Genomic DNA, 23,078 nt, shown 5'->3' with positions numbered 1-23,078 from the left:
AGACAGGGCTGCCTGGCTAGTCAGAGCTCTGGTGAGGCCGGGCCATTGGAAAGTGAGTCTCTGACAGCCATGTAGATGCTGGCTGGAAGTCTCCTCCTCTGCCATCTGGGGCCATTACCTTCCTGCACTGATTTACCTGGTGGTGCAGTACTGGCCCCTGAGCCCACCTGTCTGTCTGCAGGCCTAATGGTGACTAATAGCCCACCGCCCGCCTCCAGCCCCTTCCCGGGCAGGCCAGGGGACGTCCGGCAGCAGCTACCCCAGGGCAAGGGGAGCCCTGCCAGTGCTCAGCGTCCATCAGAGGCAAGATGACCCCGAGTCTCCATGCTAAAGCCACGCGTGCTCCAGGGCAGGGCAGCCCCCAGGTGCCCCCAGCAGAGACCCAGCGCACCCCAGGGCGCAGCAGCCCCTGGGTGCTGCAAGCAGAGACCCAGCGCACCCTGCCTCGTGCCGCTGCGAGCTGCTGACAGCCGGGGGCCGGGCTCCCCGCGGCGTGGGAGGGGAAGAGGCCTGCGAGCCAGCTGGCCTGGCGGCGGCTCAAACCTCCGAAGCCGGGCTGCGTGCTCCGGGTCCCCGCGAGGAGCGCCCCTGATTGACGGCTCTTTGTTTCCGCTCGCCATCCCCCGCCCCCGAGCAGCAGCGCTCCGGGCTCCGGCGCTTCGCCTGGGCTTCCCCCGCGCGCAGGGGCTGGGGAGCGGCATGGAGAAGGGGGCGCTCTGCGGGATGCTGGCGCTGCTAGTCCTCGGCGCGGCCAGCTCTGCCAGGCAGGAGCTGCAAGGTAAGCGGGGCTCCGCCGTGCCCCAGCCCGGGGGAGATGCGGGCTGCGGGCTGGGACTGCCCGGTCCGGTCCTGCCCCGCCCCGGCCGGCTGCAGCCCGCTGCGCTCCAGGGCGCGCTGGGACCCCGAGGGAGGCAGAGGGATCCCCGAGTGTGTTTCGGCTTCAGCCTGCCGGGCGCGGAGCCGGGCGCGGAGCCCTGGGGTAAGGGAGAGACCGCCCTGAAGATCTGCCCTTCTCCTGGGGGGACCTGCCTGGCCGGGCCGGGGCCGTGTGGAACCTGGAGCTGCAGGATGGTGCCAGGGATGCTGCAGTGTGAACGGATGGAGTGTGGGGTGGTGAGGAACTGCAGGGGCTGGAGATGCTGGGGTTAGGGGCCGGCGCGTGGCGGGGGAAGGGAGCCGAGGGCCGAGATGGACTTTCTGAGAGCTGCAGGCTGGGGAAGTTGGAAATCCTGTGTATAGGCGGATGGGGGTCACTGAGGTGTCTGGGAGCCGTGGGGCCTGGGAACTGGCTGGGATTTGGGGATGGAGGGACTGGGAAAGGGCAGATAGGAGCAGCGTGTTGCCCCACACCCCTGCCCAGCCTCTCTTCTGTATCCCCTCCCTGTGAGCTGAGGAGTGGAGGAGCCTGGGATTCACACTCCCCACCGTCCCAGCCAGTGGCGTCCAACTCTGCAGCAGAAGGAACTGGCAAGTGCTCCTGGAACCCTCCTTCCCCAGCCAGGACAGCCCGTCTGCACTCAGCTCCGCCACATCAGGCTGGTGGGGAGCAGCATGCTGGTTGGAACCTGGATTCCTGACCTCCCTGGGAGGTCTGGCGCTAGGGACTGTGGACAGCTACAAGTGTCTGGGTCTCTGTGCTGCAGTACAGAAGGACATTCTTCCCCCCAAGCCTGGAAACCACAGGGCAGCCTGCAGTGTGGTGCTGCTGGAGGGACTGGGGGTCCATCCAGGACAGGGTGTTGCCCACAGCGCTCTGCAGGGACTAGTGGTGGTGAACCAGACCAAAGGCTGTGTATCAACCTATCAATCTAAATATTCAGCGGGTAGCTGAGAGCTAAGCCAATGCCTCTGGTTCCAGACCTGCAGCTCCATGTAGCACACTGGCGGGTGCAACCAAGTGCTAGCAAAGGGACTGGCTGGTTCCGGAGCAGCCCATGGTCGGAGTTCAGAGGGGCTGTCAGGATAGGTATTATTCAGGGGTGCTCATTGTCCAGGAGGAACCCATAGGCCTGCGGTCAGAGTTCAGAGGTGCTCAAAGGGTCAAGGTGCTAGATGTCTAGGATACAGCCTGAGGTCAGAGTTCAAAGGGCTGGGTCACGGTTCGTTCGGGCTTTGATCAGATTCACGTCAGAAAGGAGGCCCCTCTATTGGTGACCCGGAGTGCCAGCCTGAGCCGGCTGGGACATTCAGGGAGCTTCCAGTCAGGGCTGGATTTGAGGGGCTGCTGGATGAGCTCACCTAACGCAGGGAAACTCATCGGGGGCACAGGCTACACCCTGCTGCCCCGGATTCCCTTGCAGAAGGAGCAGGCAGCGTCTCAGGGTGCATTGGGGTATCTGTGTGCCCCACGCACACGATGTCATTGTTAAAGATTCTGTGGGGTTTTCCAGGGTGCCGCTAGTGTGGGACGGCTGCCAGGTCCTACCCCAGAGGTGGCTGAATCAGCTGAGGGATCCCTGTACTCAGTATCCAGGACTTCCTATCTCCAGTGTGCTTTTTGGACCTCCACTGGTGACCCTCCTAGCTCCGTTGAGTGGGGGGCAAGTCTCAGTCTCACCCCTTTCACAGGCGAGGGAGCTGCAGTGAGGGAGACCGTAGCAGGGACAGGATCTGAAATCTGGAGCACCAGGCTCCCGGTCGCTCTGGAGCAGGCTGTTCGGAGTCTGGTGCATGGAAGTGGGGTGGGCACCCGCTGTGGTTTTCACAGAGGCAGGTCCTATGGCCACTGAACCTTTAGTCCAGACAAGTGCATTGCTGGTGGAGAGATGCCAGGCATTAGGACTGGCAGCGGTAAACCCCCCCCCCCACACACACACACAATGCCCCATTCCAGCATCTCTGTGGCTTGGCCTCCCTGCTGCGTGTTTGTGAGGGGCTCCCAGGACCGGACCCGGCTGTTTCCAGAGGTGGCTGGGCCTGTGCCCCGGGAGTGCCTGGGCCAGGACAGCGTTGAGCTGTTAGGGTGGCCACAGCCGCCATCCCGTCTGCCTGCGATGCCGGAGCGCCACCTTGTGGGGCGTGCTCCCCCGCTCTGCCAAGCCGGCACCTTTCCACGGGGCTGCCACTGCCCAGGCTTGGTCTCCCTGTGCTCCCACGTGACAGGCCTGTGGGCTCAGCTCCCAGGAGAGGTTTCTCCCTCCTTGTGCCGGGTGCTGCACTGGCCAGGCCCCTGGGGCTCTACAGCAATTTCTCCTGCACTGATGCAAGGGAAAAAGAGTGACCTGGGCAGGGAAGATGAGGGGGGATCCTGGGCGCGCCGACAAGCTGGAGAGGAGGCCCTGATCCTGTCTCAGGCAGAATGGAAAGGATGCCAGCCCTCCAGGGCAGGAACTGCAGCCTCTGAGCTCTGCTCTGCCAGGCAGTCACCCCCCTGGAGGTAGAGTGGGTTTGCTCTGTTTGCATCTGTCCATCTCTGGTATTTGCAGCGTGTCCTTCACTGCCCTCTTTGACCAGCCATGCCCCTTGCGGGGGAAGCTTTTCAACGTCTCCCCAAGTGCTGTGCTCCCTTGCCCCAGGGTGACGGGCAGGTCCTGGGTTAGGCTCTCTGCAGGTACCTCTGCCTGTGAGTGCAATTGCCTGTTCTCTCCTCCCTGCAGTCCTAGACCTGCTGACAGTGACTGAGGCTCGGCACATGGCCAGTGTGGCAGACAAGATCAGGACCCAGCTACTGGCAGTTGATGACATTTACCTTCTCTCCACCTTCCGCCTCCCCCTCAAGCAGGGCGGGCTGCTCTTTGGCCTGTACTCCAAAAAGGACAACACCCGGTGGCTGGAGGCCTCTGTCATTGGGAAAATCAACAAAGGTAAGGGGGTTGCTGAGCAAGGGATAGGGGTGCCCACTGGGAGATGGGACGCCTCTGGGCTTGTGCATGTCTCAGACCCTGGAAGAGAAGTGGACAGGTGGGGTGTATGGGGGCAGGTGTCCCAGCAAGGCAGGGGGGCTCTGCAGGGAGGGGAAATCCTGGAGGTTGCATCAATGGACCTGGCCATCAACATGGGCCGTCTGCTGGGTCGGGTACATTGGCTGGCATGGGCGTGCTGGGCAGAGCATGCCTGTCCCCTGGGGGTCCCCAGCCTGTGGAGAAACCCTTATGGCCGGTCCTTTGCTCGGCAGTGCTCGTGCGCTACCTGCGGGAAGATGGCAAGGTGCACTCCGTCAACCTGCAGCACGCCAGTGTGGCGGACGGGCGGAGCCACACGGTGATCGTGCGGCTGAGCGGCCTGCGTGGGGACAGCCTGGCCATGGAGCTCTACGTGGACTGCAAGCAGGTGGACTCCAGCGTGGGGCTGCCCGAGGTGATGATCCTGCCCCAGGCCGAGGTGGAGTCGGTCGAGGTGCGCACAGGGCAGAAGGCCTATCAGAAGATGCAGGTGAGCGAAAAGGGGGTGCAGGCTGGGAACTGCGGGGCTGCAGGAGCCCAGTGCTGGAGGCGGCCGTGTCCCACGGGTACCAGGACTGTGGCAGTGGGACCCTGTCATGGAGTCACCAGGCGATGCTCTGGAACTGCTCCCCACCAAGCCAGTCAGGACTTTGGGGAGCCTCCTCTCCCTTGGAGCAGACTTGTTCAGGGCAAGAAGCTCACACGTCTTCACCTCCTGGGTCTCTCCTTGGAGCATTCAGCATCCTCTGCCCCTCCGTGCGCTTCCCACAGCGAGCCCACCCCAGCGGGGTCCTGGGGAAGCCACAGGGTCCTGCACCCCCACTTTGCAGTCAGATGTGACTCTCAGCCAGCCAGTAAAACAGAGGTTTATTCGATGATGGGAGTCTACTACAGGCCACCTAACCAGGTGGAAGAGATGGATGAGGCTTTTTTCAAACAACTAACAAAATCATCCAAAGCCCAAGATTTGGTGGTGATGGGGGACTTCAACTATCCAGATATATGTTGGGAAAATAACACCGCGGGGCACAGACTATCCAATAAGTTCCTGGACTGCATTGCAGACAACTTTTTATTGCAGAAAGTTGAAAAAGCTACAAGGGGGCAAGCTGTTCTAGACTTGATTTTAACAAATAGGGAGGAACTTGTTGAGAATTTGAAAGTAGAAGGAAGCTTGGGTGAAAGTGATCATGAAATCATAGAGTTTGCAATTCTAAGGAAGGGTAGAAGGGAGTACAGCAAAATAGAGACAATGGATTTCAGGAATGCGGATTTTGGTAAGCTCAGAGAGCTGATAGGTAAGGTCCCATGGGAATCAAGACTGAGGGGAAAAACAACTGAGGAGAGTTGGCAGTTTTTCAAAGGGACGTTATTAAGGGCCCAAAAGCAAGCTATTCCGATGGTTAGGAAAGATAGAAAATGTGGCAAAAGACCACGTTGGCTTAACCACGAGATCTTGCATGACCTACAAAATAAAAAGGCGTCATATAAAAAATGGAAACTAGGTCAGATCACAAAGGACGAATATAGGCAAATAACACAGGAATGCAGAGGCAAGATTAGAAAGGCAAAGGCACAAAATGAGCTCAAACTAGCTATGGGAATAAAGGGAAACAAGAAGACTATTTATCAATACATTAGAAGCAAGAGGAAGACCAAGGACAGGGTAGGCCCACTGCTCAGTGAGGAGGGGGAAACAGTAACCGGAGACTTGGAAATGGCAGAGATGGTTAATGACTTCTTTGTTTCGGTCTTCACTGAGAAGTCTGAAGGAATGTCTAGTATAGTGAATGCTTACGGGAAGATGGTAGGTTTAGAAGATAAAATAAAAAAAGAGCAAGTAAAAAATCACTTAGAAAAGTTAGATGCCTGCAAGTCACCAGGGCCTGATGAAATGCATCCTAGAATACTCAAGGAGTTAATAGAGGAGGTATCTGAGCCTCTAGCTATTATCTTTGGGAAATCATGGGAGACGGGGGAGATTCCAGAAGACTGGAAGGGGGCAAATATAGTGCCCATCTATAAAAAGGGAAATAAAAACAACCCAGGAAACTACAGACCAGTTAGTTTAACTTCTGTGCCAGGGAAGATAATGGAGCAGGTAATTAAAGAAATCATCTGCAAACACTTGGAAGGTGGTAAGGTGACAGGGAATAGCCAGCATGGATTTGTAAAGAACAAATTGTGTTAAACTAATCTGATAACATTCTTTGATAGGATAACGAGCCTAGTGGATAAGGGAGAAGCGGAGGATGTGATATACCTAGACTTTAGTAAGGCATTTGTTAGGGTCTCACATGATATTCGTATAGATAAACTAGGAAAGTACAATTTAGATGGGGCTACTATAAGGTGGGTGCATAACTGGCTGGATAACCGTACTCAGAGAGTAGTTATTAATGGCTCCCAATCCTGCTGGAAAGGTATAACAAGTGGGGTTCAGCAGGGGTCTGTTTTGGGACCGGCTCTGTTCAATATCTTCATCAACGATTTAGATGTTGGCATAGAAAGTACGCTTATTAAGTTTGCGGACGATACCAAACTGGGAGGGATTGCAACTGCTTTGGAGGACAGGGTCAAAATTCAAAATGATCTGGACAAATTGGAGAAATGGTCTGAGGTAAACAGGATGAAGTTCACTAAAGATAAATGCAAAGTGCTCCACTTAGGAAGGAACAATCAGTTTCACACATACAGAATGGGAAGAGACTGTCTAGGAAGGAGTATGGCAGAAAGAGATCTAGGGGTCATAGTAGACCACAAGCTTAATATGAGTCAACAGTGTGATACTGTTGCAAAAAAAGCAAACGTGATGCATTAACAGGTGTGTTGTAAACAAGACACGAGAAGTCATTCTTCCGCTTTACTCTGCGCTGGTTAGGCCTCAACTGGAGTATTGTGTCCAGTTCTGGGCACCGCATTTCAAGAAAGATGTGGAGAAATTGGAGAGGGTCCAGAGAAGAGCAACAAGAATGATTAAAGGTCTTGAGAACATGACCTATGAAGGAAGGCTGAAGGAATTGGGTTTGTTTAGTTTGGAAAAGAGAAGACTGAGAGGGGACATGATAGCAGTTTTCAGGTATCTAAAAGGGTGTCATCAGGAGGAGGGAGAAAACTTGTTCACCTTAGCCTCCAATGATAGAACAAGAAGCAATGGACTTAAACTGCAGCAAGGGAGATTTAGGTTGGACATTAGGAAAAAGTTCCTAACTGTCGGGGTAGTTAAACACTGGAATAAATTGCCTAGGGATGTTGTGGAATCTCCATCTCTGGAGATATTTAAGAGTAGGTTAGATAAATATCTATTAGGGATGGTCTAGACAGTATTTGGTCCTGCCATGAGGGCAGGGGACTGGACTCGATGACCTCTCGAGGTCCCTTCCAGTCCTAGAGTCTATGAGTCTATGAGTCTATGACAGGAACAGGGTCTAAAACAGAGCTTGTAGGTACAGAGAACCGGACCCCTTGGCCGGGTCCATTCTGGGGGGCAGTGAGCCAGACCCACCACCTCTGCACTTCACTCCTCGACCCCAGCCAGCTCCAGACTAACAACCCCCCCCAGCCCCTCCTCTCTGCTCAGCCCCTTTCCTGGGCCAGGAGGTCACCTGATCTCTTTGTCTCCAACACCTTCAATTGGCACCTTTGCAGAGGAGGGGCCCATGCCATCAGTTGCTAGGCGACAGAGTGCCAGGCATTTAGGTGCACTGGCCCTTTGCTCTGCCAGATACTTAAGAACTGCCATGGGGACACTGAGGCACCAACACAGTATTCAGAGAAAACATTAAGAACTTTCCCAGTTCGTCACAGGCACCAACACAGTATTCAGAGAAAACATTAAGAACATTCCCAGTTCGTCACAGACCCCAGAGACTGAGCCTTTTTCTTTTTGTGGATCAGGGGTTCGTGGAGTCAATGAAACTGATTCTAGGAGGGTCCATGAGCCGAGTTGGGGCCCTGAGCGAATGTCCCTTCCAAGGGGATGAATCCATCCCGAACACAGGTAACTTCAGGAGGCACTGCAGGGGTGCACGTGTGCTGCACACACATATGTCATACATCCAACACAGGCACCGCAGGGGCGCATGTGGGATGGACACATGTATGTCATACATCCCACACGGGCACTGCATGGGCACATGTGGGCTGCACACACGTATGTCATACACCCAACATGGGCACTGCAGGGGCGCACATAGGCCACACACACGTATGTCATACACCCCACATGAGCACCTCATGGACACACTGTCATACATCCAACACGGGCACTGCACAGACATACACACACCTGTTACGTACTGAACAAGGGCTCCATACAGGCACATATAGGGGGTCCAAGTACACATATACGTGTGTGTTACATATTGAACAGGGGCAACTGCAGTGACATGGACAGAATCCGAGTCATGCGTGTTACACATGGAAAGCAGGTGACCCAGACGTGTGTGTCATGTAGGAAACACAGGTGGCCACAAGCTCACGCGCACACAGGTTGCTGAGAGAGTCCGTCAGGCAAAGCACAACTGGGTGGTGCCACTTCCCTCTCCTCCAGCACCTGACGCCACCATGGCAGGCTCTCCCCAGCAGCCTCCTCCTGGAGGGCACGAGGCTTCGAGCCACCTGGAAGCTTTCCCGTGGGGCTCTGGGGCATTCATCATCTCTGGTCGCTTGGCGTTCGGGGGAGGGATGATGCTGCAGCCTGGCAGGCTGCTGTTGGCTTCCATCCAGCCAGCGGCCGCCCCTGAGCCGTGGCCTCATGCCCCAGGAAGGCAGATGATGCGCTAGCCAGACTAACTTCTCCTCCTGTCTCTTCCCTTGCAGTGACCAGGGTGCTAAACTCCATCCTGGGTGAGTTGCTGGCTGCTCGTCACCCTCCCACCCCCTGGGGTCTGGGGAGCCGCTTGTGGGCAGCTGGAGGCCTCAAGGATGCCGGGCGGGGAAGGGGAATCGTGCAGCTGTCTAATGACCTCGCCTTTTGCCCAGCCACACCTTGGCACAAACACTGCCAGAGCCACAAATGCAATGAGTTTGGGGGTCTAAGCCTGCTCCCTTGTCCACAGCATAAGGCCACTGAACAGGAGTGTTATCCTGCGCTCAGAAGACCCAGGGTTGGGATAGCAGGAGCACTAGCAGGGCTGTGTGGGATACAACTCGGCCCTGGTCTGTGTTGCTCGGCCCTGGCCCTGTCCATCTTGGCAGGTCTGGTGACTGGGGAAGAACCAGGAGGCCAGGGTTGACTTGGGGTTTGTCCCTGGTGGGCTCGGCTCCTACTGGTCACTAGGTGGTGGCGTCTGCCCTTCCCCGTGGGCTCAGGGTGGCAGTGCGCAGAGTGGTCCCCAGCCAGCGGCCCCCAGAGTCTTTGCCCTGGACCCTGACCATGTCCTTTGTGTGTGGGCAGGTGAGCAGGCCAAAGCCCTGGTCACTCAGCTGACCCTCTTCAACCGGATCCTGGGGGAGCTGCGAGAGGACATCCGCGACCAGGTAAGCCAGCTTCGGGGGCTGGTGCTCCCGGCTCCAGGGCAGCCCCCTTGCTGTGGCAGGATCAGCACAGTCTGGATGTGGCCGTTAGCTCGACTCTCACCCTGGCCCTGCGCGTTGGCAGGGGGTTGGGTGCTGGGGTGGAGTCCGGGGTGCGGGGGGAGGCAAGGCACATGTAGGGTCACCGAATGTAACCACAGCTGGGAGCCAGGCGACACCCCATTGCTTCACCTGCCCCCCCCCTCCCAGATTGGTTCCTGTGCCCCCCCCCCGAAACTGACTCACCTGGCCCCTTCCCCTCTCTCTGGGGTGTGAAGAAGGTTCTTGTGTCCTTAACTGGGCCCTGTAGTGGCATTTGGGGGTGCAGCATCTCCCCCTCTTGCTGCCCAGTGTGGGGACTGTCTGGCCTGCAGATTGTGCCCTGCCCGGTGCCCAGGTCCCTGGCTCTGACTCCTTCCATTCGGCTGCCTTGCAGGTGAAGGAGATGTCTCTGATCCGGAACACCATCATGGAGTGCCAGGTCTGCGGTGAGTGCCTGGGCCCTGAGAGAGCTGGCGCCCACCGTGGGGGTCCCCTTCCCTGTGCAGGGCTGGCCAGCTGACCTGCCCCCCTCCTGGCTCTGTCTGCAGGGTTCCACGAGCACCGCTCTCGCTGCAGCCCGAGCCCCTGCTTCAGTGGCGTCGACTGTATGGAGACGTACGAGTACCCCGGGTACCGCTGTGGGCCCTGCCCGCCCGGCTTCGAGGGCAATGGCACCCACTGTGCCGACATCAATGAGGTGAGAGCGCCCCCCACCGTGTCCTGGGGCCAGCGTTTCCATGGAGCGCCCCCCCCCACCGTGCCCCCGGGGTCAGCGTCTCCAATGAGCCCCTCCCCCCCGCCATGCTCTGGGGCCAGCGTCTCCGCAGAGCGCCCCTGCGCCCCCGGGGCCAGCATCTCTGTGGAGCCCCCCCCCCCCCCCGCGCCCCCAGGGTCAGCATCTCTGCGGAGTGCCCTCCTGCGCCCCCTAGGCCAGTGTCTCCGCAGAGTGCCCCCCCCGCACCCCTGAGGCCAGCGTCTCCACTGAGCCCCCCTCCCGGGGTCAGCATCTCCGCTGACCCCCCCCACTGTGCCCCTGGGGCCAGCATCTCCTCTGAGCCCCCCCCCCCGTGCCCCTGGGGCCAGCGTCTCGGCAGAGCACCCCTCCCGCCGCACCCCCAGGGCCAATGTCTCTGTGGAGTGCCCCCCCCGCGCCCCTGGAGCCAGCATCTCTGCACAGCTAGCAGCCAGGGCTCACGAGGGCCCAGGAGACACCACCCCGTCCGCCCCCAGCACGCAGTGGGGCTCCATTACCTTCTGGCTCCAGGCTCGGAAGCACCTCTGTGCCACAGCTGCCCATTAGTGTCCCAGCATCCCCCAGGGCCTGCCTGCAGGCTGTGCCCTCTAGAGAGGGTGTTGGGACCCCACTGCTCACCAGCTCCCATCTGGCGAGGGCTGCTGATCCTGCAAATCCCCAGCTCTCCCAGCAGGGAAGTCTCAGCTTTCCGTGAAAACAGAAGTTCTACCCATGGTGTCTGTGGGAAGCACTGGGGAAAGTCACCCAACTGATCCGCTCCCCATGGGCCTCATGCCATCTCTCTGTCTCACAGTGCGGTTATGCAGACCCCTGCTTCCCGGGCTCCAAGTGCATGAACAGCGCGCCTGGCTTCCGCTGCGAGCCCTGTCCTCACGGGTACCAGGGGAACCTCGTCTCTGGTGTGGGCACAGACTATGCCAAGGCCAGCAAGCAGGTGAGGGCAGAACCTCCACGCTGGCCCTGCTGCCGGCAGCTCCGTGCAGCTGGGAGCCTGTGGAGAGCGCAGGAGGCGGGTACAGCTGAGAGCGGGTTCCCCGAGCAGGCTCTGTGCCCAGCCTGTGGCAATGGGCGCTGTGGGGATACGTAGCCTTGGGGGGGAGGTCTGGGGAGGGGGAGGCAGTACGAGGCAAAGGGCTGAGTGATGGTCTCCACCTGTTGGGCCTGGTCTCCCCCCGGCAATTCTGGGGGGGAGCCTGCGGGGAACACTCAGCTGGGGAGGGGCAGAGTCCCTGTGGGGAGAGGGTATTGCAGTGTAACGGGGGGGCGTTACGCTGCTGATGGGCCCTAGGCCGGGCCCAGCCCAGGAACCACTTGCCCCTGTGCACTCAGAAGCACCATAGGAGCCGCAGGCAGGGAGAAGCCAATGAGGGCCTGAGCTTGAGGCCCCTGGGTGAAGGGTGAGGCCTATAGCTGCATGCCCTGGGACCCCTGAGAGCAGGGAGGGTTGGGGGCCTGCAGAAGCCAGGCAGGGTGCTGGGTCCCAGTGGTGTCAGGCTGGGGGGGTCCCTGTGCGTGCCAAGGATGGTGCACGGTCGCTGTGGTGCCAGGAATGGTGTGGGATCCCAGGAATGGTGTGGGGTCCCTGTTGTGCTGGGGTGTGTGTGTCTCCGTAGTGCTGGGGCGTGTGCCCGTGGTGCTGGAGGAAGGGTCCCTGTGGTGCCGGGGGTGTGTGCGGGTTCCCCATGGTGCGGGGGGGGGTGCGGGTTCCCCGTGGTGCTGGGGTAGGGGAATCCCTGTGGTGCTGGGGGGTGTCCCTGTGGTGCTGGGGGTGTGTGCGGGTTCTTCATGGTGCCGGGGGGGGGGTGCGTCTTCCCCGTGGTGCTGGGGTAGGGGGGGTCCCTGTGGTGCTGGGGGGTGTCCCTGTGGTGCGTACCCATGCTGGGGAAGGCACAGGGTCCCCAGGGGCCTGTGCCACTAAGTGACAGTCTCTCTGGGCTGCTGCAGGTTTGTACAGATATTGACGAATGTAACGATGGCAACAATGGTGGCTGCGACCCGAACTCCATCTGCACCAACACGGTGGTGAGTAGCACCTGCCCCCTTGCCCGCACTGAGCGGCCTGGGCCGGGACTGCCTGGGCGCGTCTCACCTGCTTGGCCCCGTCTCCCTGCAGGGCTCCTACAGGTGCGGGCCGTGTAAGGCTGGGTTCCTGGGGAACCAGACGCTGGGCTGCGTCCCACAGAAATCCTGCAGCAGCCCCACCCACAACCCCTGCGACATCAATGGCTACTGCATGTTTGAGCGGAATGGTGCCGTCTCTTGTGCGGTAAGCGCGGGGGGGGCAGAGTTGGGACAGGGCCCAGTGAGCATGGGGGGTGGGGGACAGAGCCGGGGCAGGACCCAGTGAGCATGGGGGTGGGGGGCAGAGTTGGGACAGGGCCCAGTGAGCATGGAGGTCGGGGGCAGAGCCGGCGCAGGACCCAGTGAGCATGGGGGGCGGGGGCAGAGCCGGGACAGGGCCCAGTGAGCATGGGGGTGGGGGGCAGAACTGGCGCAGGACCCAGTGAGCATGGGTGCGGGGCAGAGCCGGGACAGGGCCCAGTGAGCATAGGGGTGGGGGGCAGAGCCGGCGCAGGACCCAGTGAGCATGGGGGGCAGGGGCAGAGCCGAGACAGGGCCCAGTGAGCATCGGGGGCGGGGGCAGAGCCGGCGCAGGACCCAGTGAGCAAGGGTGCGCGGCAGAGCCGGGACAGGACCCAGTGAGCATGGGGGTGGGGGGCAGAGTCGGGACAGGGCCCAGTGAGCATGGGGGTGGGGGGCAGAGTCGGGACAGGGCCCAGTGAGCATGGGGGTGGGGGGCAGAGCTGGGGCAGGACCCAGTGAGCATGGGGGTGGGGGGCAGAGGCGGGGCAGGACCCAGTGAGTGCTGCAGGGGGGTGTGGGGGCAGACATGGCTGGTTGCTCCCTGTGGGCCCCTTCCCGCCATGACGGCTCCTGCTTTTCCCATCTCTCCCTCCAGTGCAATGTGGGCTGGGCCGGGAACGGGAATGTGTGTGGGCGGGACACGGACATCGATGGCTACCCGGACGAGCCGCTGCCCTGCATTGACAATGACAAGCACTGCCAGCAGGTGGGGGGCTGGGACGGGGGGGCTGGTGGGGGGAGTCGCATCCCTGGGGCAAGAAGGGCTGGTGGGGGAGTATCCAACCCTGAGGCAAGGGGGACTGGTGGGGCAGGGAATCCAGCCCCCAGGGCCAAGGGGGGTCAGTGGGGGCGACCCAGTCCTGGGGTCTGGAGGCTGGCCATGGGACCCTGCCCTGGGAGGGGTGCAGCAGAGAGAGCAATGGGGGTTCCAGGTTCCAGGCTGGTTGGAGCTGGGGTGGGGGGGCTGCTAGTGACAGGATTGCTGCCCCCGGCTCTAACATGGGTTCCTCACTCCAGGACAACTGTCGGATGACGCCCAACTCTGGGCAGGAGGACGCTGACAATGACGGCGTCGGGGACCAGTGTGACGACGACGCAGACGGGGATGGCATCAAGAATGTGGAGGTGCCGTGGTGCTGTGGCCTGGGCTCCGTCCCTGGCACTTGGTCTGGGTGGGGGCAGGCGTCCCACAGACCCCCTGCCATGGCGTCCAGGGAACGGGGCTTTCTGCTCGTTGTGGGCTCTCAGCCGAGAGCCCCCATTGATGGCACCTATGACCATGTCCCCCAGCATGGTGGAGGCAGGATCTATCCTTCACCTCCCTCCCCCCAGCTGGGATGGGGGTCTCTCCCCATTCCCTTGTCGCAGTGACAGAGGTCTCTCCCCATTCCTCCTCTGGGCTGGAGTCTCTCCATGCCCCCCCCACAGCAGAGATGAGGGGGTCTCTCCCCAGTGATGGTGGTTTCTCTCTCTCTCACAGGACAACTGCCGACTCTTCCCCAACAAAGACCAGCAGAACTCAGACACTGACTCCTTCGGGGATGCCTGTGACAACTGCCCCAATGTACCCAACAATGACCAGCGGGATACAGACAGCAATGGTGAGGGGAATGCCTGTGACAACGACATCGACGGGGATGGTAAGTGAGGGGAGCTGTGGGCTGGGCCAGGAGGGGCCTGGGGGCTGGGCTGGGCTGGTGGGAGGCCTGGGGGGCTAGCCCTGGGGGAGAGGGAAACTGGGGGCTGGGCTGGGAGGGGGTTGGGCTGGTGGGAGACCTGGGGGGTGGTAGGGCTGCCGGGAGGCCTGGGAGCTGGCCTGGGAGGGTTGACGGCTATGTGGGGCAGGGGCTTGTGGGCAGTACCCATTCACACACACACACACACACACACACACTGCTGTCCCTCAACAGGGATCCCCAATGTTCTCGATAACTGCCCCAAGGTGCCCAACCCGTTGCAGACAGACCGGGATGAGGATGGCGTCGGGGATGCCTGTGACAGCTGCCCTGAAATGAGCAACCCCACTCAGGTATGGGGCCAGGTGGCACTGACCCTGCCATGCCCGACCCCGGTGGCCAGGGTGTCACGGAGTGTGGGGGAATCAGGGCCCTGCACCCCCACTTCCTGCCATTCACCAGGACTCTCAGCCAGCCAGTAACACAGAAGGTTTATTAGACGACAGGAACACAGTCCCAAGCAGGGCTTGTAGGTACAGCCAGAACCCCTCAGCCAGGGCAAGGAGCTTAGACCCCAGACTTGGGATTCTCTGTCTCTTCCCAGCCAGCCCCAAACTGAAACCAAAAACCCCTCCAGCAGGCTCTCCCCTCTCCTTTCCTCTCCCTCTCCCTTTGTCCAGTTTCCCCGATAAAGGAGTCGACTCCCCACCCCCTTCCTGGCTCAGGTCACAGGCTCAGGTACTGTCCCCCAACTAAAGTCACCCCCTGCTTTCCCATCCCCCATGCAGACAGCCCCAGTAAATCTAAATGACATTCCCAGGTCAATCCACCCCGCTCCCTACTGCGTCACATGGGGCCACAGGCTACGAGCTAGAGGGGGGACCATGGACTATCTAGTCTGGTCTGCCGTACACCTGGGACATGTGGGTGGGCTGAACCGTCAGGGCTGGGGGCGGGAGTCTCTTCATCTGACCCCATTACAAATTCACAGGGGTGTGCTGCCCGGCCCTGGTACAGAGCCTCCAGGGAGCTCTGCCAAGCCTGCAGCTCGGGCTTTCCCATGGGGGGCTCTGCAGTCCCTGGCTCTGAGACTGGGCTGTTGGGCTGCAGCCCCCAGCCCTGGTTCTCTCCGCGGGCTCCCAAGGGCGAGTCCAGCTGAGCTATGACTCCTGCTTAGAGGATCTTTCTCCTGAAGGGGGCAGCACACACAGCGAGTAGCCTTGTCAGAGCAAGCCAGCATTTATTAATCACCTGGAATCCAGCCCTGGCAAGCGCAGGTCAGCGTGGCGAAGCCAGGCTGCAGACACAGCCTGAGCTGGGCAAGGAAACTACCTGATACCCCAGGCTCTTCTGGGATCCATTCTGGGGCTCCCCTGCCCCGGCCTCGGGAGTAACCTTAACACAGACCCCTCACATCTTATGCCCTGGTGCTGTGTCCCCCTCTTCCCCTGCCTCGACTGCAGGAGTTCAGAGCTAATGTCCCAGTCAGTTGCTGAGGCTACTGTTCTCTCCATTCATAGGTGGACAGTCCTTGGTAGTTCATTCACACCTGCCCAGGGCCTGCACATGTGCCTCCAGCACCTGGCTTCTATTCCTTTGTCCCACTGAGTGCGCAAACTGAATCACCGTATAGTATTCAATAAAATGTTACCAAAAATTTACACATTTTCTACACCCCGACTACTGGGATACCTGAGAGCCCCCTCTCCCTCAGTAGCTGGGGGTGGCTGGGGCAGGGATCCCCCTCTCCCTCAGTAACTGGGGGTACCTGGGGCAGGGATCCCCCTCTCCCCCAATAGCTGGAGTGCCATTGAGATGGCTGGGGCAGGGAGCTCCTTCTCCCCCAATAGCTGGGGTCCCATTGAGGTCCCCCTTGGTGGCTGGAGCAGGGAGCCCCCTCTCCCTCAGTAGCTGGGGGTGCCAGGGGCAGGGAACCCCCTTCTCCCCCAGTAGCTGGAGTGCCATTGGAGTGGCTGGGGCAGGGAGCCCCCTTTCCCTCAGTAACTGGGGTTACCTGGAGCAGGGAGCCCCCTCTCCCTCAGTAGCTGGGGGTGCCGGGGGCAGGGAACCCCCTCTCCCCCAGTAGCTGGAGTGCCATTGGGGTGGCTGGGGCAGGGAGCCCCTTCTCCCCCAATAGCTGGGGTCCCATTGGGGTCCCCCTGCGTGGCTGGGGCAGGGAGTGCCCTCTCCCCCAGTAGCTGGGGTCCCATTGGGGTCCCCCTGGGTGGCTGGGGAAGGGAGCCCCCTCTCCCCCAGTAGCTGGGGTCCCATTGGGGTGGCTGGGGCAAGGATCCCCCTCACTACCAATCAGGGCTGTCCCTCGGAGGTTCCTTGCTGAACTAGAGCTCTGGTCTCTTTCAGACAGATGCAGACAGCGACCTGGTGGGAGACGTCTGTGACACCAATGAGGACAGGTGGGTGCCCATGTCCCTACCCTGCCCAGCAGAGACAGGCTGGAGGGGGCAGCTATTGGCTTTCCTGCCTCTGTCCCTCCCTGGCAGGAGGGAAGCCGCGGGTCCCTGTGGGGCAGCAGAGCTCTCTAGGGGGTAGTGGGAGTCCCTCAGGACTCATAGACTCAAAGACTTTAAGGTCAGAAGGGACCATTATGATCATCTAGTCTGACCTCCTGCACAATGCAGGCCACAGAATCTTACCCATCCACTTCTATAACAAACCCCTAACCTATGTCTGTGTTACTGAAGTCCTCAAATTGTGGAGTTGGGATAGCGAGAGCCTAGGGGCAGATGGGGGTGGCAGGAGCCCTGGGAGGAGTCCATTGGGGAAATTTGGAGTCCCAGGGGGAGATGAGCATTACTGGGGGGCACGAGGGGCTTAGAGGAGGTCGTGGGGGGTCTCGGGGGATCCATGGGTCCCTGTGTTGTGCCCCACACGCACTCATCCCGCTCTCTGTCTGCTCAGCGATGGGGACGGGCACCAGGACACCAAGGACAACTGTGCCGAGATCCCCAACAGCTCCCAGCTGGATTCGGACAACGATGGGCTGGGGGACGAGTGTGACAATGACGACGACAATGATGGCATCCCTGATTACGCAGCGCCCGGCCCCGACAACTGCCGCCTCATCCCCAACCCCAACCAGAAGGACTCGGACGGTGAGTGGCCCGGCCTGGCAGGGAGCAGCACGGCTCAGGCCTGGGCAACTTGAAGGAGCCAGCCGCCCCTGCAATGCAGACATGGGGGCTGCTGCCACACAGACTGCACCCCTTTGGCCCAGGAAACGGGCCCTGCTGGGACAGGCACTTCCTGGCCACTGGAACTGTGTCCGCCCAATGCTCTGCTGGCATGGAAATGTCATCCAGGGTCAGCCCCCAACTGGCAGCTACAGCACCGAGTGCCAGACTGGCCAGAAGCTCTGTTGCTCACAGGCCCTAGAGTCCAGTGAGCTGGAGGCTGAGCCCCCCCGCTTTGTCCTGCGCCCTCCCCCGGCGCCGTGTGCTCTGCCCCGCACCCTTCCCTCCCCTCCCCGGGCACCCCCGCCTTCCCCCAGCTTTATACATGTGGGTGCTTGCCCACGGCCTTTCCTGTGACCAGCTGCGTGTTGTGTGCTCAGGGAACGGTGTGGGCGACGTCTGTGAGGAGGATTTCGACAATGACACTGTGGTGGACCAGCTGGACGTGTGTCCGGAGAGCGCTGAGGTGACACTGACCGACTTCCGGGCCTACCAGACCGTCATCCTCGACCCCGAAGGGGATGCCCAGATCGACCCCAACTGGGTGGTTCTCAATCAGGTACAGCTGCGCCAGGTGCTCCCTTGTGGGGTAGGGGGTACGTGGCCTGTGTGAGCTGCATGGGAGACCCAGCCCTATCTCCTGTTCCCCAGCTGGTGCCTGGGGCACACAGCACTGGGGAGGGTGAAAGCAGGGAACAGCATGGGGAGCTCCTCCCTGCAAACAGAAGGGGCCATGGCTGGGGCCAGAGAAGTGCTGGCCCTGGGGCAGGGCGCTTGGAGCTGCACTTACAGAGACTGAAAGTCACATCCAACTTCTCTGCTTCCAGGGCATGGAGATTGTGCAGACCATGAACAGTGACCCAGGCCTGGCAGTAGGTAGGTGGGTTTTCCTGGCCTTTGCCCAATGATCCCGTGCCCCTGTTGGTCTCTGCAGCAAGTTACACCTCCCCACCTCCCCCTTGTCTCTTCCCTTTTCCCTCATCAGCTGAGATTTAAGGTCCAGGCTTCCCACTCCCCCCACAAGCGTGACCTCTGGGTCCCGGAGCCAGAGACAGGAGATGAAGGCTGGGAGGCAGCAGGCTGCTGGGGTGATGCTGGACAAGGCCTTGTCTCGCCATGGCCAGTCCCCCAACTGGAGCACTGACGTCCCTTCTCCTCTTGCCTAAGTAGCCCAGGTGTCATTGCCCCTTGCTAACTCTCCACCCTGCCCTTGTGCACAGGCTACACGGCCTTCAATGGGGTGGACTTCGAGGGCACGTTTCACGTTAACACCATCACGGATGATGACTACGCTGGTTTCATCTTCAGCTACCAGGACAGTGCCAGTTTCTACGTGGTGATGTGGAAGCAGACAGAGCAGACGTACTGGCAGGCGACGCCCTTCCGGGCAGTGGCTGAGCCAGGTCTACAGCTCAAGGTCAGTGCTGGGCAGCCAGGGAGCTGCATGGGAACCGCCAGGCCTGGACACAGCATCAGGCAGCCAGCTGAGTCCAGTAGATGCTGTCCCTGCCCCACTGTGGGTGCCCTAGTCCCCATCCTCCACCCTTGGGATCCCTCTCCATTAACTCTCCTGCCTGCTTCCTACAGGCCGTGAAGTCCGAGAACGGCCCTGGGGAGCACCTGCGCAATGCCCTGTGGCACACAGGCCACACCCCAGACCAGGTCCGGCTCCTCTGGAAAGATCCCCGCAACGTGGGCTGGAAAGACAAGACCTCCTATCGATGGCAGCTCACACACAGGCCCCAGGTGGGCTACATCAGGTGAGAATGGGGAGGGGCAGGCCCAGAGCCCGGCAGTATGAGCAGGGTGGGCATGGAGAGCACACACCCGACTGAGGATAGTGCGGCTGGCGGGGGTGTCCCAGCACCCCGTGGGTTTGGTGGAGCCCCAGTAGGGATAGTGGGGTTGGGGGGGGGGACCTCAGCACCCTATGGGTTTAGTGAGGCCCCCAGTGGATATAGTGGGGATGGCAGGGGTGTCCCAGCACCCTGTGGGTGGACCTCCAGTGGAGCTGGCAGGGGGACCCAGGAGCCCTGTGGGTTTGGTGGGGCCCCCAGTGGGGATAGTGGGTTTGGCGGGGGGACCCCAGCACCCCATGGGTTTGGTGGGGCCCCAGGGAGTATAATGGGGCTGTTGCGGGGACCCTAGAGCTCTGTGGGTTTGGTGGGGCCCTCAGTGGATATAATGGGGCTGGCAGGGGGCCCCCGGAGCCCATTCTCAGGGCAGGGGGCCCCACTGGAAGCTTGGCCCAGGAGGACGGCCATGCAAGGCAGTTTCCTTTTTAACCAGGCCACCGCGCTGGTTGGCAGCTCTTGGGGGGTGGGTGGGGGACGTGTTTGTGCAGCTCAGCGCCTGGGAACCGGCCCCCACAGCCCAGTGCTGACTCCATTCACAAGCTGGGCCTCAGCAGCCATTGTCCCTGTCGCCATAGCAACCCAATCCCTGCTCGGAATGCTCCGGCCCAGCAAAGGCCTTTCACATGCAAACAGGCTGAACAATGGGGCCCGGAGAGGCCAGGTGCTGGGGCCTGAGAATGTCCCTTCCTGAGCCCTGGGGGGCAGCCTGGGAGCTGACTGTCCCCCAAGGGGTGCCCTCTCCTCTGTACATGGCCCCCCAGGTCTCGCCGGCCAGAGCCCCCACCCCAAGGCACTATGCTCACTGGGCCTGGCCCATCTCTCCCCAGGGTGCGGCTCTATGAGGGACCCCGTCTGGTTGCCGACTCTGGGGTGATCATCGACACCACCATGCGGGGCGGGCGGCTGGGCGTCTTCTGCTTTTCCCAGGAGAACATTATCTGGTCCAATCTGCAGTATCGGTGCAATGGTGAGCGTGGCGGGGCAAAGGGCATGCTAGCTCCAGGATTCAGCACCGAAGCCCGTCTGCCCTGCTCTGTGACCTGCCCAGGCAGGGAGGGTTTGGGTGGGGGTGGGGCCCCACCACACCTGGCTGGACTAGGGGTTGTGCCTGGCAGTGCCCATGCAGCCACGGTGTCAAGAACTCGACAAGGCTCTTCTCAGCATAGAGCATTCGGATTTTATTGACGTTCTGCCAGGGACAGGGGGCTCGTACTCCAGGCCCCTCCACTGGGGTTGCTGAGGGCACCAGTGTAGGTGCTGATCTCTGTGACATGGGGAGCTGCAGCCCGCTTAGGGGTCACTAAAGGGCATTCACTCACTGGTGACCCAGAGTCAGATCAGAGCCAGCACCCCCGTGAAGGAAAGGTCTGTGTCCCATTCCCCTGAGCCAGCTGAGGCCCCCCCGGGCCTGCACCAGACCTGGCACTCCCTAGAGGGGAAAGCCCCTGAGCCAGACGGAGGCATGAGCCCGTAGGATCAGGGTGTAGGAGCCCCTATGGGGCAAAGTGCCCAGTGATCCCTGTTTCCGGGTTCCCCCTGCATTTGCCTTCATCCTCTCTCTCTCTCCTACCTGGCAGACACGATTCCAGGAGACTTTGAGCCTTTCCGCCGATTCCTGCTGGAGGGCCGCGAGTGAGGAAGCCTCCTTCCCCAGCCACACCCAGGACCTCTCCAAGTGCGTCACCAAGGGACTTCCTGTGGCTTCCACAGCCTCCTCCCTGAGCTGGGCCTTGGCCTCTCCCTGTCTGTGGCCCACAGGCCTCCACGCTGTCCAGACCCGGGTACTGGAACCCATCGGACCTTGCGTTGCAGTAACTGGTACTAAAGTGCCTGCCCAGCCCAGCTGGGCCTGTCTCCCCCTCAGCAGGATAACCAAATCACACACCCTCGCCAGGACCCAGCCTCATGGGGCTCTGTAGCTGGGCATTGAGCAAAGGACTGCAAGGCAACTGGTGCATCTGCTGGAGGATTGGGGCCATCAGGCAAGCTTCTCCAGTTGGTACTGCTAGTGCCCAAAGCACCCGCCCGTTAGCCCTGGCGCTCCTTCTCCTGCTGGAACCTTCACCCTGAGTCTGGCCTTAAAGTTCTGATTGTTTTCTACCCTGTGCGCCTTGTTTCTGGGTGGGGTGGGGGGGCAGGGTGAGGAGACAGAGGGCAGATCGACCCCAGCACTTGGAGCTGCTTGCCTTGTAGATCCCAGTATCTCCTGGGTTCACCGGAGTCCTGTTTCCCATCTGAAGCTTGTCCAGGGCTGGTGGGAATGCTGGGATCTCTCTGGGATGCTTCTGGCTGCAGAAAGAAACCTAGACTGTGTCCTCTTTGCTGACATGCACTTCCAGTCTTACTGCGGTTTCTAGCCTGTACTGGCAGGGCACTGCTGGGAGGAAGCTCGCAGCACTGAGGTCTCAGCTAGGCACTGAGAGGGCACTGCTGTTGGGAAGCGTGTGGCACCTGCGTCCTCAGCCGAAAACTAACAGCACACTGTTGGGAGGAAGTTTGCAGCACTGGGAATCGTGACAGGCCACTGCTGAAAGCAGCTCACACTCATGGTAAGTCAGCCCTGGCAGGAGGGGTAACTAATCCCTTGCCAAGGAACCTGTTCCAGGACGGGGCGCTCGTCTCCTTGCTGAGCAGCTCAAATCCATTCAGACTCCGGCCGGGACGAGTGCAAGACGAATGCAATGCCTCTGAAAGATAGTCATGCCAATTACAGCTCTCCCAACCTTAGAACGAAAGGGACTGGCTCCCCCCCCGCGGGGCTGGGGAGCAGTGAGAGAGGCCGGGCAGGAGGGAGCGGCTCTGGAACCTCGGGTGAGCCCAAGGAGGCAGGAGGCCGGGACGAGTGCAATATTGGTTGGTGATAGAACAACACTGCACAGCATCCCGTCCCTCCTGCAGCCCTGGAAGGAGGTGCCAACCGCAGCCCTTCACCCAAGCGACGTCTCACCTCCGCTGGGCTCATCCTCTCGGGCTCACTTTGCTCTGGGGGTAGCACCTGGCTCCACAGCTTCTGGCCCCAGGGTCAAGGCTGGGCCCCAGCTGACAGCTCCTGGGAAAGTTCAGGAATTACTGATCCCCCGGCACAGGCCCAGGGCTCTCTGAGGACCCAGGCGGGCCAGAACCGCCCCAGCCAGGGGGTAGACCTGCCTGGAGCCAGGTGGTCCCGGTGCAGCTAGGTTCCGCAGCCCCGTCCAGACCCACTGGGTCCCTGCGCTCCAACGCACCCTGGCTCTGTGGGAATTCAGTTAAATAATCAGAGTTACTGTTGCCATGGAGACAAGTGTCCCAGCAACAGGGCTGAATGCAGGTCACAATGAGCAGCTGAGCCTGCAGCTTCCCCTCCCCCCAGGGCAGCCCAGCCTGGAGCCCAGGTCCCCAGGGAAAGGACCCCCCCTTACCTGCCTCGCACCCCCAGCCAGACAGAGGAGCAGGGGGACCCAGCCCTCCTATGCCGGCCCCGGGCTGCTCTCTGCACCCCATCCCGGCTCCGGCCACCTGCCTGGACTGGGTCCTGCCTCCTTCCCCTCCAAACTCTGCAGCCCTGAGTGCGAGGAGCGCCCAGCCCCGGCTCCGGCCCAGCGCAGCAACAATGGAAATGCCAAGTCGCCTGAGTTCACTGAGGCATGGAGAGTCCCCTCTTAAAAGGGCAATGCGCTCCCACCGGCCTGGGACTGAACCAACCCACTGGGGATAGCCCGGCCTGGCAGTGGGTCTGGACTATGCCCTGCGGGCTGTTCCCCAGGGTTCTGCCCAGGCCAGTTTTCAACAGTGAAAGCCAAGGGGCTTCCAGCCTTTGT

At 60.7% G+C, this 23,078-nt stretch overlaps 1 protein-coding gene and 1 long non-coding RNA gene across 4 annotated transcripts; one reads left to right on the top strand and one right to left on the bottom strand.

Annotated features, from left to right (window-relative positions):
• The first annotated feature begins 629 nt into the window (after window positions 1-629).
• THBS3 (thrombospondin 3) lies at window positions 630-21,318 on the top strand. 3 transcript variants are annotated; one of them, XM_050930048.1, is made up of 23 exons: window positions 630-778; window positions 3,597-3,803; window positions 4,115-4,371; window positions 7,779-7,881; window positions 8,703-8,729; window positions 9,280-9,362; window positions 9,835-9,886; window positions 9,989-10,137; window positions 10,988-11,128; window positions 12,139-12,216; window positions 12,308-12,460; window positions 13,154-13,264; window positions 13,576-13,683; window positions 14,039-14,198; window positions 14,469-14,587; window positions 16,596-16,648; window positions 17,154-17,347; window positions 17,806-17,984; window positions 18,253-18,301; window positions 18,646-18,842; window positions 19,013-19,185; window positions 20,109-20,248; window positions 20,859-21,318. In XM_050930048.1, the coding sequence occupies exons 1-23, from the start codon at window positions 700-702 to the stop codon at window positions 20,915-20,917; spliced, it is 2,871 nt and encodes a 956-aa protein (XP_050786005.1). In that variant the 5' UTR covers window positions 630-699; the 3' UTR covers window positions 20,918-21,318. The 3 variants fall into 3 exon arrangements, with proteins under 3 accessions (XP_050786005.1, XP_050786008.1, XP_050786007.1); XM_050930051.1 differs by lacking the exon at window positions 9,280-9,362 and having other exon boundaries at window positions 9,835-9,879; XM_050930050.1 differs by lacking the exons at window positions 630-778; window positions 3,597-3,803; window positions 4,115-4,371; window positions 7,779-7,881; window positions 8,703-8,729 and having other exon boundaries at window positions 9,292-9,362; window positions 9,835-9,879.
• A 91-nt stretch (window positions 21,319-21,409) lies between these two features.
• Window positions 21,410-22,672, bottom strand: LOC127037938 (uncharacterized). The gene is made up of 2 exons (XR_007770530.1): window positions 22,229-22,672; window positions 21,410-21,968 (listed from the first exon to the last, which is right to left on the bottom strand). It is a non-coding gene; the product is annotated as an uncharacterized LOC127037938 (long non-coding RNA).
• Window positions 22,673-23,078: the final 406 nt, after the last annotated feature.

The sequence above is a fragment of the Gopherus flavomarginatus genome, chromosome 20 (assembly GCF_025201925.1).
Source record: "Gopherus flavomarginatus isolate rGopFla2 chromosome 20, rGopFla2.mat.asm, whole genome shotgun sequence".
NCBI lineage: Eukaryota > Metazoa > Chordata > Testudines > Testudinidae > Gopherus > Gopherus flavomarginatus.
The sequence above is the reverse complement of the archived record's forward strand: the minus strand, read 5'-3'. Positions and strand labels throughout refer to the sequence as shown.

What these genes read in the sequence shown, in the direction of transcription:
- THBS3 (XM_050930048.1), top strand. Translation starts at nt 700, where the DNA reads ATGGAGAAGGGGGCGCTCTGCGGGATGCTGGCGCTGCTAGTCCTCGGC. An exon ending in TGAATCCATCCCGAACACAG is followed by an intron (nt 7,882 to 8,702) that starts GTAACTTCAGGA and finishes CTTCCCTTGCAG; the next exon opens with TGACCAGGGTGCTAAACTCC. An exon ending in ATGACAAGCACTGCCAGCAG is followed by an intron (nt 13,265 to 13,575) that starts GTGGGGGGCTGG and finishes TCCTCACTCCAG; the next exon opens with GACAACTGTCGGATGACGCC.